The sequence below is a fragment of the Puma concolor genome, chromosome D3, assembly GCF_028749965.1.
Source record: "Puma concolor isolate L17-30 chromosome D3, mPumCon1.1.hap2, whole genome shotgun sequence".
In the NCBI taxonomy this organism is placed as follows: domain Eukaryota; kingdom Metazoa; phylum Chordata; class Mammalia; order Carnivora; family Felidae; genus Puma; species Puma concolor.
In genome coordinates this window covers 29,012,706-29,030,448 of record NC_141678.1, presented here as the reverse complement: position 1 = coordinate 29,030,448, position 17,743 = coordinate 29,012,706, and the positions used below count along the sequence as shown (strand labels likewise).

Genomic DNA, 17,743 nt, shown 5'->3' with positions numbered 1-17,743 from the left:
TGTCCCAGTGGAAGTGTCCCTTTAATAGCTGCTGGCCCGCCGGCTTGGACGCCTGCTTTACCTCCTATTCAGCTGTGGCTGCAGCTGCTGTGCTGACTCATGTGCCCCAGCAGACAGCAGGAGCTGGAAGCATGGGCTCCCCGGGGGCCCTGGCGGGCTGGGGGCTTCTGGATTACAAAACGGAGAAGTATGTGATAACCAGGAACTGGCGGGTGGGCGCCCTGCAGAGGTTGCTGCAGCTCGGGGTCATGGCCTACGTGGTGGGGTAAGAGAATGGCTCCTGGGCCACACTGGCTGGAGGGATAATGACTCTTAGTCCTGGGCTGAGGGTTGAGGGTTTGACTCTTCAGGGGCTGAGCTGGTGGTAGCAGAGGGGAGCGGGTGGGAACAGGGGAGCAAGTAGGCAGAAGGGAGGATCTTTGTCTGTCTGGAGGTCAGTGGATACAAGAGCAAGCTGTATGCTTGTGTACTCCTTCCTGTGTGTCCACCTGCCTCCTCTCCTGTGCCTTGTTGCCAGGCCCATATTGAGCTCTGCACACAGAGCAAGATGGGCCCCCGCCCATACCCAGGAGGCCCCTGGTGGGGTAGGAAGTAGCTCCTGGTGTTTGGGAGAGCTGCAGCACTAAGGTCCCCGATAGAGACCACCAATTTTAGCTGGGTCGGGGGAGTCTTTAAGGAGGAGTTGGGCCTAGCCAGGACGGGAGGAGGGTGTTGGCCGGTGAAGGAGGAGGTGATGGGCATCTCCAAGCCCATGGGTGCCATGAAAGACTGGCTCTCTGATCATGGTTGGAGCTTCTGATCTGTGCAGGGTGTTTGGGGTGGAAAATGAGGCTGGAGGGGAGCTAGGGGCCCTGAATCCTGGGTTGGGAGCCTGCAGGGTGTATGAGGAGAGAGGCTGAGAGGGTGGGTCCCACTTGCTTACCATGGGCCAGGGACGTGCCACACTGCCCATCAATTCTTCCTAAGGTGGGCTCTCCTCACCAAAAAAGGCTACCAGGAGCGAGACCTGGACCCCCAGATTTCCGTCATCACCAAACTCAAAGGGGTTTCTGTGACCCAGATCGAGGAGCTGGGTAACCGACTGTGGGATGTGGCAGACTTCGTGAAGCCACCACAGGTAGGTGCCGTGGTTCTGCTGCTAGGCAGTGACACCTCTGATACCACCCTTGCAGAGAATGTGTGTGAGAGAGGCATGTGATGCCAGAGCAGGGTGCTGGCACCGTCATAGGGCCGGGCTTGGGAAGAGCCTTACAGAGGAGTGGTGCCTGGATAGGGCTTTCTGGGATGTGTAAGGAGTGTCTAGGAGGACAAGGGGACAGACCAGGAAGCCAGGCCAGAGGAACAGCCTTTACAGAGGCTGTACTTAGAAGAGTGGAAAGTTTAGGAACTCAAGGCTTGAGCTTGAGGGTGGGGCAGGAGAAGCTTGGGGAACCAGGGCCTTGAGCTTCCTGAATGCTCCCCTCCCTGACCTGGGACACTCCTCCTCTGGCCCTCCCACGAGGCATTTCTGGCTCCTCCCTTTACCCAGATTGCCCACAGCCTCAGTTTCTACCTTTATCCTGCCAGTGCCAAAACTGTAACCCCAGTGACCACCTGCCTCTAGCACAGCTGCCTCCTGGGTACACACCCACCACGTCCATAGAAAAATCATCTCCCTCTCCCAGTGTGGCCTCTCTTCATCCAATGAGGGCCAAAGCTGGACCTGTCCCTCCCTCTGACCATCCCACCTCCTAGTAGTTTTCACCGCTGCCTGTGTCGTACCTGTAGGAGGCCGTGACCTTCTAGTGGGTAGTGGGTCCCCGGATGCACTCTACCCAGCAGCCAGCCTGAGCTGTCCTATATGTTATCAATCAGAGCTTGACAACCCTTGTTTCCACCCCGGGGAGACTTCCTTTCCATAGTGGTGGCCACCGAGTCCCTCCAGATCCTGACCGCTGTCACACCTGCTGCCTCCTCTCTTTCCTGGGTGTGCATTGCCCCAAACTTTCAGAACTCACACACACGGCGCTTGGATGCCAGCCACCCTGCCTGTCCTTAGCCACCGTTTGCCCAGGCAGAGTTCACCACCTGCTCCACTGGCCCCTGACCATGTGTGCAACGAGGGGCCCGCCTGCCGACTAGCCTGGGCAGGCTCCTGGTCCAACTCAGCTCTGGATCTTCAGTGCCTGGAAGCAGGAGGCAATTGGAAAATTCTGGTTGAAGGAATGAATACAAACATGGAAGATACACTTGTCTCAAAGAGGCAGCTGTGGGCTTAGAAAAGGCCAGAAACCCAGCTGGCCTCTCTTCTCTATTTCAACTTGCCTCACTGGAGGCGCTCTCCTGGGGCAGAGTTGATGACTTGATGGGGCCAGGACCCCTTTCCCCACAAGCCAAGCTGCCAGCTTCTGGCCTCTCTCTTTTGGAGAGGGAAGCAGAGACTGACTCTGACACTTGCTTTCTAGGGAGAGAATGTGTTCTTCTTGGTGACCAATTTTCTTGTGACGCCAGAACAAGTTCAGGACAGATGTCCAGAGGTAAGGTTGCTCAGGAGCTTCCCAGCGGGTCCCTAGTTCCTCTGCCAGACCTGGGTCACCAGCCATGTCCTCCGCTCGCCTTCCCAGGTAACTGAGGGCTTAGTATATATATGCTACTGTATCCCAGGCACTGAGCGAAAACCTTTTAGTGAATCATTCCATTTAGTCTTCACAAATACCTTGCCTGGTAGGAATCACTAATGATCCAGGAGCACCTGGATGGCTCAGTCCGGTAAGCGTCCTACTTCGGCTCAGGTTATGATCTCACAGTTTGTGAGTTCGAGCCCCACGTCAGGCTCTGTGCTGACAGCTCAGACCCTGGAGCCTGCTTCAGATCCTGTGTCTCCCTCTCTGCCTCTCCCCCGTTCACACTCTGCGTGTGTATGTCTCTCTCTCTCTCTCTCAAAAATAAATAAACGTTTACAAAAAATTTTTAAAAAGGAATTACTATGATCCCATTTAAGATGAGAATCTCAGTAAGGTAGAGTCACATGTTCAAGGCCGCCCAGTCTCTGGTCCTCCAAGCAGTCTTCTGGAGTCTTCCACTGTAGCCGCCTGTGAGATATCCAGGCCCCTTCCCTTCCTGGTCCCACCTCTGGGCACCTTCCAGTTTGTCAGAACTGGGTATAAGACTCAGGTGAGCTCTAATAGAGCCCTTCCTCTCTTGTATGCACAGACTCTATTAATGTGTCCCAAGTCAGCTTCCATTTTTGTGGGCAAGCACGAAAACACCAGCTTGTGCTGACCTGAGGGTCACTTATGATCTCTGGGCATTAAAAAAAAAAATTTTTTTTAACGTTTTATTTATTTTTGAGAGAGAGAGAAAGACAGAGTGCGAGTGGGGGAGGGGCAGAGAGAGAAGGAGACACAGAATCTGAAGCAGGCTCCAGGCTCTGAGCTGTCAGCACAGAGCCCGATGCGGGGCTTGAACTCACGGACCGCGAGTTCATGACCTGAGCTCCACTCAGACACTTAACCGACTGAGCCACTCAGGTGTCCCAGGCAGTTTTTACAACTGTGGTCACACCAGAGTCGCTCATCCTATTCTTGTCTATTTCTCATCCAGAATTGCAGGTTTTCCACCTAAAATCTCCCCATTGTCCCTTGCCTAAGGGTGACCCATGGATCCAGCGTCTGTCACAGTGCACAGTGCTCTTCTCTCCAGTTATGGGGTTTTTTTTTCCCTCAAATTTGTGTGTGTGTGTGATAAAATACATGTAACATAAAATTTACCATCTTACCCATTAAAGAATTTTTTTTGTTTACTTTTGAGAGAGAGAGAGAGAGAGAGAGAGAGAGAGAGAGAGAGCAAGCAGGGGAGGGGCAGAGAGAGAGGGAAAGAGAGAGAGAGAATCCCAAACAGGCTCCATGCTGTCAGCTCAGAGCCCAATGTAGGGCTTGAATTCAAACCTCGAGACCATGACCTGAGCTGAAACCAAGAGTCGGACACTTAACTGACTGAGCCACCCAGGTGCCCCGCATCTTACCCGTTTTTAAGTGTATGGTTCTCCAACTGTGGATTTTATTTGAGCAGTTGGGACTCAGGACATAGCCTTGGAAGCCTACTTCCATGGTAACAGCTTTTTAAAATCACCTCTAACGCGGGACACCTGGGTGGCTCAGTGGGTTAAGCATCGACGACTCTTGGTTTCGGCCCACATCATGATCTCACAGTTTGTAAGTCTGAGTCCTGCATTGGGCTCCATGCTGACAGTGAGGAGCCTGCTCGTGATTCTCTCTCTCCCCCTCTCTCTGCCCCTCCGCTGATTGCTCGCTCTCTCAAAGTAAATAAACTTAAACAAACAATTTTTAAATCACATCTAACATTTAATTGCTTGCAGGGCTGGGGAGTAACTGTGTGGTCACCTGTCCCCTGTGTCCTGATTGTTGGTGCCACCACAGTTGCTGGAGGCATCACATGTCCTAGGTTGGCTCTGTCCACAAAGGATGTGAAGCATGTGCACGAAGGATGTGCTTACACACGGCAAACATACACGATGTCCTTCATTTTCTAAATGCTCAGAGGACATCTGATTAATGTTCAGGCTGTAGGCTGTCCTGAAAATTTCCTGAAGCCATCATTCTGTGTTTTCTGGATCCATGTGATTTGCCTCATGTCCCAGCTTCTAGGTCTTCCTATGAAACTACTGGAGCTGGGAAGTAATCAGATCTGACAACATGGCTTCTGGAGACTCACCAGAGATCCCGCCAGCTCTTCTCGGCGGTCCTGGTCATCCGGTCCTTCCCGACATATTGGCTGTGCTCCTTGGAGACTCACAGCCTTTAGCAAACAACTGCTGAGCCTCTTGGGGGCCAGGCCTGATGCTGGACTTGCAAGACTCCACCCCCTTTTATCTCAAGGAGCTCCTGCACAGGCAGCCCAGCCAAGGTGGCCGGTCCCGTGATGGGGGCAGAGGCTGCAGCTGCAGACCCAGGGAGGCATGTCTGCCAGCTCAGGGCCTCAGGAAGGGTTTCCCACAGAACTCAAGGCTCAAGTGGGATCTTGAGACGGTCCAGGCAGAGGGAGCTGTATGAGCAAAGGGCCCAAGCTATGTGAGATGAGGCACCTCCAGGGTCACCTGCTGCTGAGTGGGGTTGGAGCCTAGATTTGGATTCAGGTGGCAAGGGGGTAGCCCAAGACCTCAGGGGCCCTGTGAACTCTGCGAAAGAGCTAAACTTGATCACAGGAGCATGGCAGAACTAGGGATGGTCTCTGCTGAATGAATGAGGCAGATGATGCAGAGAGCGGCCCCGTGGTGGTTATCATGAGGTTCGATTGGAGGAGACGGTGGCCCAGCCAGGGTGGAGGGGAGGGGCGGACTCAGGACACAGGAGGCCCCACTCTGTCCTCTGCCCACGTATCACGGTCCCAACCCCACACAGTCCCACTGTCTCGTTTGGCTTGGAGTCCCCAAGTCCTTCTTGCCACCCTGGCACACCGCTCCTCCTTCTGCTCCTGAGCCAGGTAACCTGGACAATGGTGCTCACTGTCAGCCTGGGGCAGAGCTGTGTCTGAGAGCGTGCCTTCCTCTTTGGGGGGTGTAGGACCCCCAGAAAGTTTGCTAGTCCCCCCTTCTGACTGATCGCCAGAACGCTTTGCCCAAGAATAAGTAGGGGAGGGACTAGCCTATGGTCCCTCAGCAAGTGTGTGTGGTCCTGCCACTTCCCTACCCAGCCCCCTCCAACTAGGTCCCTGCCCTTTGTTCACCGTGCCCCACCCCTCCACTCTGGCATGAACTAGCCCTTCCCAGAGTCCCTTCACCTTCCCTGTTCTGTTGTCTGAGGTGGACCAGAGGATCTGGGCCTCCGGCCAGGAGAGAGCTATCAGGAAGGAAGGAGGCTTGCTCTGCCTTGGAATACAGCACCTGCACCCCTATCTGGCGGGGGGTGGGGGGTGGCGGTGCTTGCCACCTTCCTCCTCCAACCACCTCCTTTTATTTTTACCCTCCAGCTTTGCCATGTGCCCCCGAACTCAGGGACCTCTATGCAGCTAAGGCAGGGAGGGCTGTGTCCCTGCAGACTGCAAGACTGGGTCACAGAGGGGAAACAGTCCCCGAGCCCTTGGCCACTTTGCTTTCCCTACCTCAGCACCCTTCCATCCCGCTGGCTAACTGCTGGGCTGATGAGGACTGTCCGGAAGGGGAGACGGGGACACACAGCCACGGTTGGTAACTGTGGGCCCTGTCTTCCATGGGCTCCCCTGGGTGGGGGCTCCAGGGCCCGGGCTGGGACCCTGGGTGGTTCGTGAGGGCAGGCCTGGTGGTGCCTCTGCATCTCTCCTTTCTGTCAGTGGCCCCCTGCCCTGTCTCATCCCCTGGCCCTGTGGAGATTTGAGGGCCTGGTGTTTGTTTTGTATTCTCAAGGCATGAAAACGGGCCAATGTGTGGAATTCAACGGGACCCACAGGACCTGTGAGATCCAGGGCTGGTGCCCCGTGGAGAGCGGCACTGTGCCCATGTAAGTCTCTCCACCCACCCCCACCCACCTCCAGGACAAGGCCCCAGAACCCAGGAGTCTGCCCTTCACTTCTTTACCAGCAGGAAGCCCCTACTGGTCCAGGCAGAGAACTTCACCCTGTTCATCAAGAACACTGTCACCTTCAGCAAGTTCAACTTCTCCAAGTAAGTGTGGGTGTGTCCTGCTGGCCCCAGACCCTCCTTGGGTCCTGTCTTACCTGACCGTCTGTCCCATCCCCCACCCCCACCCCCAGGTCCAATGCCTTAGACACCTGGGACGCCACTTATTTCAAGCGCTGTCGCTACGACTCACGCTACAGCCCTTACTGCCCTGTGTTCCGCATTGGGGATCTCGTGGCTGCAGCTGGAGGGGTCTTTGAGGACCTGGCATTGCTGGTGGGTCCATGGGGGGAAGAGTTCCAGGAAGGCTCGGGGAGAGGGTCCCGGGGCCTGCGTGCTGGTGAAGCAGCGAGCAATGTGCTGTGTGCAGGGAGGTGCTGTGGGCGTCCGAGTCCACTGGGATTGTGACCTGGATGCTGGGGGCTCCGACTGTCGGCCCCACTATTCCTTCCAGCTGCAGGAGAGGAGCTACAACTTCAGGTGCGGCCCCTACTGCCCTCCTGCTGTTCCTTAGCCAGGTCCCCCCACTGTCCTGTGGCAACCAGGACTGGCCACACCCTGGCCCAGCTCTCTGGAGATTCCATTGTGTGTGTGAGGAGGGCCCCAGGGGCAGGAGGGGTGTCCTAAGCTCTGGTCCCCCAGCACAGGCTCTGTCCAGCCTCCCTCCTGATCCCATCCCCCTTCTGTTCCCTGGGACTCCTCAACCCCCCAGCCCCTCTCCCACCCCACCCTGCCTCTAGCACCTCCCTCCTCGGCTGGCGGCGGGGGGGGGGTTCTTTTTTACTTTTCCCTTAGGTCTTATCTCAACAATGTCAAAAACCTACATAAAAATGCAAAGCCATATACCCTCTATCTGGGTTCACTAGGGTTTTTTTGGTTTGGGTTTTATTTTTTATCATTTTGCCACATTTGCTTTCTCTCTCCCTCTCTAGAACGAGCTGGATATAGTTAGATAGATTTCAAAGGGAAGCATTTTAGAGTAAGTGGCAGACATCTGACACTCTTCCTCTCAACACTGTCCTGAGAATGAGGACCTTACCCACGTGACCACGGTACCACAGTCACACTCAATACATTTAACATTGGCAGAGTAAATCGAATATTTACTCTGAATTTCTCCAACCATGCCAATAATAGTCCTTTATCTTTTTATTTTCTGATCCAGGATGCTTTCAGGGATCTTGTGTTGCATTTATTGTCATGTCTTTGAGTCTCCTAAACAGGTCTCCCTCAACCTGCCGGGAATCCTTGTCACTTCCTGTCACCTGGTCATTGTCACACATACGCGCACACAGCCCCCAGGCCTAGAGACCATGTCCCTTGACATTGCTCACTGGGCTTTTCCTGGCCTGGCTTCCTTGACCTCCCCGGCCCTTTGCAATGATGAGGGGCTGGCTCCCTACCCACATTCTGCTTCCTGCACCTCTGTGCTCTTACCTGTCCTACTTTCTCTGTCTAGAACACTCCTTCCTGACCCCTGGAAGACCAGCCTCAAAGTATCCCTTGTAGAAAGCCTTTCCCACCCAGTTTCTAGGGGTAGTGAGTTCCCCCTCGCCCTTTGGACTCACACAGCCCAGATCTTGCCTCCCTACCTGCCCCCTCCCCCAGTAATAGTGTCTATGTAGGGATCCTGCTGTCCCCTCTGTCCCCTCAGCAGGCAGGGAGCTTCTACGGGGCAGGTCCCAGGTTGCCTTTTCCCTGGGTCCTCAGCAATGGCACAGGGGGAGACAGCTGGGGATGGGGGTTTTTAGAATCAATGGATGGGTAAGAAGGAGGCCTGGGAGGACCAGCCCAGCCCAGGAGTGGCAGCAGAGCAAGCCACCAGACTTTCCTACCCTCAGGACAGCCACTCACTGGTGGAAAGCCTCAGGTGTGGAGGCTCGGAGTCTGCTCAAGCTCTATGGGATCCGCTTCGACATCCTTGTCACTGGGCAGGTAGGAGGTGTTGGGTGAAGGCAATGGGTGGTAGGAGTAGGAGGGGGAGACGGTCATAGCTCTAGAGGCTCAGCCCAGGTCGGTCTCAGGCAGGGAAGTTCGGCCTCATCCCCACGACCATCACTCTGGGCACCGGAGCAGCTTGGCTGGGTGTGGTGAGTCTGACTAACGTGGGCTCCCTTTGGTTGCAACTGCGTGCCCAGGCCTGCCCGAGTGCATACCTGAGCCCCACCCCCCGCCCCCCACTCCTCTCCCGTGCATAACGTTGTCTTGTGGTGAGGGCCGGGGAGGTGGTAGAAGGGCAAGTTGAGGGCCAGGGCACAGGTCTGCCCTGCCTTTCCCAGATCACCTTCTTCTGTGATCTGCTGCTGTTGTATGTGGACGAAGAAGCCCATTTCTACTGGAGGACCAAGTATGAGGAGGTGAGCCACGGACCCGTCCAGATCCTTGGGTTCTGTTACACTTTGGAGGATGTTGGTCAGAGCCCTGATATGATGTTCTCATTTGCAGGCAAAGGCTCCGAAGGTGACCACCAACCCCGAGCAGACAGAACCAGCTTCTGCACCCCCGTGCATGGCTGCCCAGGTGTCTTAGAGGGGACCCAGTCTGGGAGCCAGACACCGACACCAGAGTGACCGTGCCAAGGCTCCGGTCTCCCACTCACTGGCCTGTTCCTGAGGCCTGCAGCTGTTCCCCGCTGGTTGTGGGGTGGGGGTGGGGGCCCACCTTGGGGACCTCCTGGGCAAAGCCCCAGCAGGAGCAGGTATGGGGGAGGGGAGAATTCCACCCTCCTACTCCCAGACAGACTGTCTCTCCCCTGACTCCAGCTCTAGCAGGATGCTGCCTGGGGGAGCCAGAGAAGCCAGTTTCGTATAGAGACCTGCAGCAGAACAGGAGCCACAGAGAAGGGGAGCCCCTGGGATACCCACATGACAGGGCAATGGTCCAGTGGGGCTCCTGCTGTGTCTAGGTCTAAAGAACTCTCTCCCAGCCTCCATCACCAGTGTTTTCAGAGGTGGCCTACTCACCAGCTGTCAGCACTGACCCTCCCACTGGCAATGGCGGACTCCGGCCCTCCTCCCCCTACCTACACCCCATCTTAGGTAGAACCCCTCCCTCTCAGCTGTGCCCCGCTGGGGTCTGTGCAACTGGAGTCTAAAGCAAGGTAGAAAGAAGCCTGACAAGAGGGGTCAGCTGCTCCCATGTTGGGTTGCCTGAGGTGGGCTCCTACCCAACTCTGGGCCTCATCCATGGAATGAGGGGTGTGTAGGAAGTTAATCCAACCCCCTGGCACCCCAGGCAAGGGCACAGGCACCCTTTGGTCTCACACCTGCCCAGCTTATGAGCATCAGCTCCTTCTTGGTAGTAGCCCTTGGGGTGTGGAGGGTTGGGATGGGGAGGAGAAGGTGAAGAGGTTGAGTTAGTGGTCACTGGATCCTTTGGGATCTTCTATACGCCTCCTCATTAACCCCCCAGCCCTGGAACCTGCTCACTGGAGCCATGGGGTTAGGGAAGCTGTCCATCTGCTACCCAAGGTTATATCTAAGAACCTGTCAGGGCATCTGCACGTCCCAAAGGACACAAAGACCCCCAGCGGGCTGGCCTGGTATCTTTCAGGGTCTGAGTCCTGCCTGCTGGAGAAATCCCCCACCCCCCACAGCCCCATATCAGTAGGGGAGGAACAAGGGCTGTAGGAGCCAAACTCCTTCCTGCTCCCAGGGCAGAGGCAAGGATTTCGGAGTACCCACCCCAGGGAGGCAAGGGGCTTCTTTCTCATGGGTCCCTGGTGACCAGGGGTGTGCTGGCAGTTTGGCGGTGGAGCAACAAAGGCCAGCTGGGGAAGACCAGGGCTGGCGCTCAGGCTGAACTAGCATCTGGGAGGCACCTGGAGCCCCAGCAAAGCCTCAGGGTCTCTGCTGCTTCTCAGTCCCCAGAGCAACGTCCATGGGGAGGCAGGTTCAGAAGAGCCAGGGTGAGAGAACGTGGCTCTGAGGTGTGGTCATTGGAGTTGGGGTCACATGTACCTGGTTGTCCTCAGGGCCCAACGAAAGCTGTCATAGCTGCAGAAAGTCAAGAGTAAAGCCTGCCAAAACCAGCAGTTTCCTGTGTAGTCCTTACAATGTAAGCAGCCTTAGCATTTCCCCAGAATACTCCTGGGGTGCTTCTAGGCTGCATTGGGATGGCGGGGAGGAAACTCAAAGCCCAGCCAGGGACCTCCCTGAGTGGAGAAATAATTCAGTGTTCAGGGAGGCCAAGGCAGGTAGAAACCATGGACAGGAGAGAGCTGCACGGAATGAGCTCTGTGGATGCCAACAGAGAGTCCCACTTGAGTCTACAGTGGGGCACCACTCACTACTCAAGTGTGAGGGACTTCTCAGCTCACATTTGTCATGATGGTAAGGTCTCCTAACTCACATAGCCCTGAAGGGAGTCCTCAGTGGTGGGGTCAAAAGAGGCCTACGCTGGGGTGCCTGGGTGGCTCAGGCGGTTAAGCGTCCAACTTTGGTTCAGGTCATGAGCTCATGGTTCATGAGTTCGATCCTCACGTTGGGCTCTGTGCTGTCAGTGCAGAGCCTGCTTCAGATCCTCTGTTTCCCTCTCTCTGCCCCTCCCCTGATCTTGCACGCCCTCTCTCTCTCAAAAATAAACATTAAAAGAGGCCTATACTAAAGGCTGTTTGGAACTCACCTAAAGCTTAAAAACAAGCCTCAAAAGGAGCAAATTGTTTCTAGATATTTAATAGCACCCCAGAAAAAAAGCCTAAAAATATTTAAGGGAATACCAAAAAGAACAAACAAAAACAGAAAAACCTTAGCACCCAACAATTTAAAATTCACAATATCAATCTAAATTTACAGGTATAAACATACATGCGTGTGTGCGCACACATGTGCATGCACATACACACAGTATGTGACCATATGAAAAGAAAAAATAATCGATACAAACAGACCCACAGATCCATAAATGACAGATGACAGAACTAGTAGACAAGGACATTAAAATAGCTATTATGTATCCAGATGCTCAGGAAGGTAGAAGAAAAAATGAGGAATGATATAAAAATCACCTAAATTGAACTGTTAATGATAAAAAAAAAGAATGCCTGAAGTGAAAAATACACTGGATGGAATTAACTGCTGGAAGAGATTGGAGGATGACAGAAAAGTACTGGAATAGGGGCATCTGGGTAGCTCAGTTGGTTGAGCATCCGACTTCGGCTCTGGACATGATCTCACAGTTCGTGAGTTCAAGCCCCATGTAGGGCTCTGTGCTGACAGCTCAGAGCCTGGAGCCTGCCTCAGATTCTGTTGTGTCCCTGTCTCTGCATCCCCCCTGCTCTGTCACTCTCTGTCTTTCAAAAATAAGTAAAACGTTAAAAAAAATCTTTTTTTAAAGAAGCAAAGTAAAGACTTTTTCATACATCAAAAACTGAGGGAATTAATAATCAGCAGATCACTACTACAAGAAATATTAAGGGAATTACACCAGACAGAAGGAAAACACTAGATGGAACATTGGAACTACACAAAGGAATGAAGAACACCAAAACTGCTGAATATGTGGGCAAACATAGAAGACTTTTTATTATATTTTAAAAATATAATTGAATGTTAGGGGCGCCTGGTGGCTCAGTCAGTCAAGCATCTGATTTCAGCTCAGGTCATGATCTCAGTTTGTGAGTTTGAGCCCCACATCAGGCTCTCTGCTGTCAGTACATAGCACACTTTGGACCCTCTGTCCACCTTTCTCCCTGACCCTCCCCAGCTTGAGTGCATACACATGCACTCTCTCAAAAACAAACAAAATTTTTAAATGAAAATAAAAAATATATACAATTGAATGTTAAAGCAAAAACAATGATTTATTATGGGGCTCATAATTCACATAAAATTAAAATACCACCAGGGCACCTGGGTGGTTCATTCGGTTGAGTGTCCAACTCTTGGTTTTGGCTCAGGTTATGATCTCACAGTTTGAGTTCAAGCCCCACATCGGGCTCTGCATTCACAGTGTGGGGCCTGCTTATGATTCTCTCTCCCTCTCTCTATTCCCCTCCCATGTACTCTCGTGCTCTCTCTCTCTCTCTCTCTCAAATAAACTTAAAGACATAAAATAAGATAAAACCAACAGTGGCACAAATGGAAGTATACTGCTGGGACATGGTATAGTATCACTTGAAAGCAGACTGCAATAGACTGGAAATGTGCTCTATAATCCCCAAAGCAACCACAAAAAGATAAAATGAAGTGGTATAGCCACAAAGCTAATAAAAAAAAAAAAAGATAAAATGGAATTATAAAAATCCAAAGAGGTAGGAAAAAAGAGGGAAGGGGGAACAAACAGGAGATAAACAGAAAACAAACATTAACCTGGCAGATTAAAACCCAACCATACTAATCATCACATTAAACATCGTTGCAAATTAAATGAAAATACCTAATTAACAGGCATATTGTCAGAGAAAAAAATAAGACCTAACTATAAGCTAAGTACAAGAAGCCCAGAGATAGGTTAAAGAGTAAAGGATGGAAAACAATATACCAGGCTAAGGCTAAACCACAGGCAAGCTAGAATGGCTGCATGAACAGTGCAGTTTTCATTTCACTTTATTTTCTGATGACACTGGCTTATTAGCGATACAGGCTGGCCTTCGTCTGCCAGAAGGGAGCTGGGATGGATTGGATGGGCACCCATCAGGCATTTCTTCAAGCAGGTTTAGAGGAAACACGCCCTGGATGAGGCTGAGCAGCAGGGCTGGGAGGAGTGCACAGGCACATGGCAGGGCAGGATGGCTCTCAGGCACACAGAGATGAGGTGACAAGCCTGGAGTCTCCTACTTAGCCACTCATCCCCCACTTCTCCAGGAGTGCCAAAGTGGGCTCTAACCCACTGCTGGGTGTATTAGCGAGACCTCAGAGTCTCGAAGTTCTTGGCATTCTCCTTGGTGAAGGGGGGGGCTGCCTGAGCAATACCTGGTTGACAGCACCTGGCCTGCAGGGAAGCCCAGGTGGAAAAGGACATGCAGCACGGTAGTGAGCAGGGTGCGATAGCACAAGCCAGGACCAATACTGTTGCTTTCAAAGCAAAGAATTTTTCTAAGGAAAGACGGTCGTCTCATAATGATAAAGCGACCAATTCAACAGGAAGACATAACAATCCATAATGGTTATGTATCATTAGAGTCACAGCTTCTCCATACAGAGCTTCAAAATATACAAATACAAACAGAGGGGAAAGGTGAAATAGACAATCTGCAATAGAAGATTTCAACATTCTCTCATAACTGACTGAACTAGATGGAAATCAGTCAGGGTAGGGAAGATCGGCAAACAATATCAACTACATGGAGCTAAATTACATTAGAGGACCCTCCACCCAACACAGCAGAATACATTCTTCTCATATGCACAGGGAACATTTACCAGACAGACCATATTCTCCACCAACCATAAGACAAGTCTAAATAAATTCCAAATAATTCAAGTAAGAGTTTGATCGGTAGTGGGAGGGGAGAGTGGACCCCACATCCCTGAGAAGCCCTGCTCCTGACACCATCGCCACACCCCTGGAACAGCAAGGCCAAGACCCTCAGCCGCCTCCACCCCCAGAACTCCTGACAGCAAGCCCAGATCATTTCAAGCATGGGTATTATTTCTCCATCATCTAATTATGATCACATTACAGTTCAGAAATCTCAAACTACTTCAAGTTGTTTCTAACTTCCTAACTCAGCACTGTAATCAACTAGCTTTTAGAACTAACAGTCTGAAGCCTAAAATTTCTGCTTCTGGTCTTGTTTTTAATAAGTGAAAGACTTGTTTTTAATAAGTGAAATATCATGGCTGATATTCTAATTCTGATTCCAAACTGCAATAGTGAGCCAGAAAAAAATTACCTTTAGAGGCAGGGACAAATTCTCCAGAAGGTACTCAACTTTGCGATGAGGCTCAGGGATTTTTTTTTTTTAATTTTTTTTTTCAACGTTTATTTATTTTTGGGACAGAGAGAGACAGAGCATGAACGGGGGAGGGGCAGAGAGAGAGGGAGACACAGAATAGGAAACAGGCTCCAGGCTCTGAGCCATCAGCCCAGAGCCTGACGCGGGGCTCGAACTCACGGACCGCGAGATCGTGACCTGGCTGAAGTCGGACGCTTAACCGACTGCGCCACCCAGGCGCCCCATCAGGGATTTTAAACAAAATGTCTGCTGCTAGGATTCCTATTCTGTTTTATTATTATTATAATTTTAAATGTTTATTTATTATTAAATAATATATATTTATATTTATTTATATATTATATAAACATTATTTATATTAAATACAAACATTTATAAACATATTTACATGTTTATAAATGTATATAACATATAATTATATATAAGTAATTATATTATATATAATATATAACATAAATATGTAATATAAATATATAATACAAAAATTATAAAAAGTATAAATTTATAAATTACATTAACTTATATTAAATATGAACATATTTACATGTTTATTTTGAGAGACCACAAGCGGGGGAGGGACAGGGAGGGAGGGATAGAGAATCCCACGCAGGCTCTGTGCTGCCAGCGCTGAGACAGAGTTGGGGCTTGAACTCACTAATCAGGGGATCATGACCTAAGCCAAAACTAGAAGTCGACACTTAACCAACTGAACTATCCAGGCGCCCCCCCCAACCAGGATTCCTATTAAAATCATTTTCAGACACAAACTCTTCTAACAAAGAGAAAGTACCTAAAATGGCCAACATTTTCTCAATGTAAGTTCTTTTGGGTTATATTTACACTAACTTGTCACCACCTCCCCCTCCCCAGAAGTTTCCTAACTTAGTTGATTCAACTAAGTACTATAAACTTTAAAAATCAAATTTTAGGCATTTCAACTTCAGAAGACCCTATCGTATCAAGCAACAATGACAGAATAGCTCTTCTGAAAGTATTAATCATGGTGTTTTTCTTCTTTAAGACAAAGCCTCTGCTAATAATAGCTCCTAAAAATGATGAAATGCACAAATATCTTCTAATCCTGAAGCTTCCTTTTACCTGTCTGGCAATAGAAGATAGCTTTCCTTTACACTTGGAATAATTCACCTCTACAAATAATTTTTTTGAGCAGTTTTATTTCATGCTGTACAATGACCAATAGGAGAGGCCTCAAAACCAGAGGCTTTACAGAGGAAGAATACAGAGGTCAGTATGAATTATTATACAGTGAATTATATAGTTTGTATATATACAGTTATATGTGTGTATATATGTGTGTGTGTATATAATATGTACAGGATTATTCTGGCTGCTCTCCACATAAGACTCCTCTTAGGCACCACTTGTTTTGGAAGTATACAATGACAGAGGTGTTGGTTGGGTTCCACTGATGTGTAAACTATTAATGGGTTAACTCAACAACTACCTAGTAGATCTATGAGCTGAGGATATAAAAATGCACAAATTAAGGGCAGAAGCTTAGTCTGCTGTGGGAAGACAGAAATTCTCACATATTGCTGATAAAAGGGGATCTGACAAGATCTACAAAACCATAGTAATCCACTTCTGGCATCCCAAATACACCTACACCAGTCAAAACAGCACAGGCACAGATTACTCATTGCAGTTTCATGTATAGAAGACTGGGGAAAAATCCAAGTATTCAGAGACACGGAACAGGCTGAAAAATCTACAACCACACATGAGAGTACTATGTGGCAGTAAAGTACGAAGCAAATCTTTGTATGCTGACTCGGAGGGCACTGGATTTTTCATACAATGAAAAAACGTGGTGCAAGAGTGTATACTGTGTGCTATTTTTGGTGCAAGAAGGGGTGATATATACATATCTATTCCTGTTCGATTCCTTTGGCTCTAAGAAAATTCTAAGTATAAACCAACCAAAAAATGTATGTATGTATGTATGTATGTATGTATGTATACATATAAAAAAAGTATGTGTGTGTGTGTATATATATATATATATATATATATATATATATATATATACGCATACATATATATATTCAAATACATACATACCAAACCCTATCTAATGGAGGAAGCAAGATTTTTCAGCATATACCGTTTTCTATCATTCTTATTTCAATACGTTGTAAATAATGCCTATCTATATAAGTGCCCTGGTCAGCCCACAAAGTAACAGGGGCAAGTAGGAGAGAATTCGAGCACAACACTTGGTGTTGCTTAGGGAAGTATGAGCGAAGGGTAACGGTGGCAGGCGCTAACCCCAGACCCACAAGCTCTGGACTTGATCCCGGGTAGTACCAGCATCCTGGCGCTGCCAAGTCGGGGCACCCCTGCACCCCACTGCCACCTAGGTCTGTCCCTCAAGCTTCCCCCTGGCCTCCCGCCCCAGGCTGCCCGCCGTACCATGGTGGTCGCCTTCTGGCCGCACTGTGGTATCACCTCCTCTCAGATTAAAGACGCGCTCAACTGCTGCCTGCCAAGCCGCGTGCCGCGTCCTCATTGGCTCTCTGCCCACGCGATTACCATTGGCTCCGACTGCTTCAGGGGGTGGGTCCCACGATCCGACCTCAGTTGCCATTTCTTGACCGGCGAAATAGCTTTTGATTGGTTGCCACTTTGGGCGGGAAGTGGCGACTTTCATCCCTTTGGACGGAAAGTGGCGACCTGATGGTGGGGATGCAGTGGCTGAGCGTCTTTTGCAGCATTGATAGGATGCTGCAGGGCTGACCCCCGCTGAGCGACTGTGGACGGGCAGCCTCAGGGCGCCCCCGATTAGGAGTGGAGGCCACACTACATAGCTTACACCACCCGAGCCCCATATGTTCATCTGTAAAATGTAGTTGTACTACATCTTCGTTTTTACCTGTACACGGATATTGGAGGTGACAAGGGCTGATGACGATAAAAAGGGTTTGGCAGACTTAAGTTTGAGCAAATACATGTAAGGACTATTTCTTTAGCAGACTTTTGCTGGTGCTGATGTTAGTATCCTGGGCTGGTAAGAATTTTTAAGTCCTGGGTTTGTCGGGGCAGATATAACAGGATTTCTGCAAGAAGTGGACGTGATGTGGACCACCGGACAGGATTGGTTTTGCCTTCTAGGAGACTTAGGTTTATCACGGTCTCAAAGAAAGTATCGCGAGTTTTCCAAGCAGCAAAGAGGAATAGGGGGTGGGCAAAGCAGGCGTGGAGACAGGGAGGTCTGAGAGTTGTAAGATTCAGCC

General features: G+C 50.3%; 1 protein-coding gene across 1 annotated transcript; it reads left to right on the top strand.

The window, feature by feature from the left end:
• The first annotated feature begins 24 nt into the window (after nucleotides 1-24).
• On the top strand, nucleotides 25-10,625 carry LOC147575450 (P2X purinoceptor 6-like). Its single transcript, XM_086682348.1, has 12 exons — nucleotides 25-265; nucleotides 967-1,117; nucleotides 2,445-2,516; nucleotides 6,105-6,180; nucleotides 6,380-6,473; nucleotides 6,557-6,637; nucleotides 6,727-6,868; nucleotides 6,963-7,072; nucleotides 8,434-8,527; nucleotides 8,617-8,682; nucleotides 8,872-8,949; nucleotides 9,038-10,625. The coding sequence occupies exons 1-12, from the start codon at nucleotides 132-134 to the stop codon at nucleotides 9,119-9,121; spliced, it is 1,182 nt and encodes a 393-aa protein (XP_086538474.1). The 5' UTR covers nucleotides 25-131; the 3' UTR covers nucleotides 9,122-10,625.
• Nucleotides 10,626-17,743: the final 7,118 nt, after the last annotated feature.

Excerpts from the sequence above, each read along its gene's own strand:
- LOC147575450 (XM_086682348.1), top strand. The coding sequence starts at position 132 with ATGGGCTCCCCGGGGGCCCTGGCGGGCTGGGGGCTTCTGGATTACAAA. Across the intron at positions 1,118-2,444 it reads ACTTCGTGAAGCCACCACAG|GGAGAGAATGTGTTCTTCTT; the intron begins GTAGGTGCCGTG and ends CTTGCTTTCTAG. Across the intron at positions 2,517-6,104 it reads TTCAGGACAGATGTCCAGAG|CACCCTTCCATCCCGCTGGC; the intron begins GTAAGGTTGCTC and ends TCCCTACCTCAG.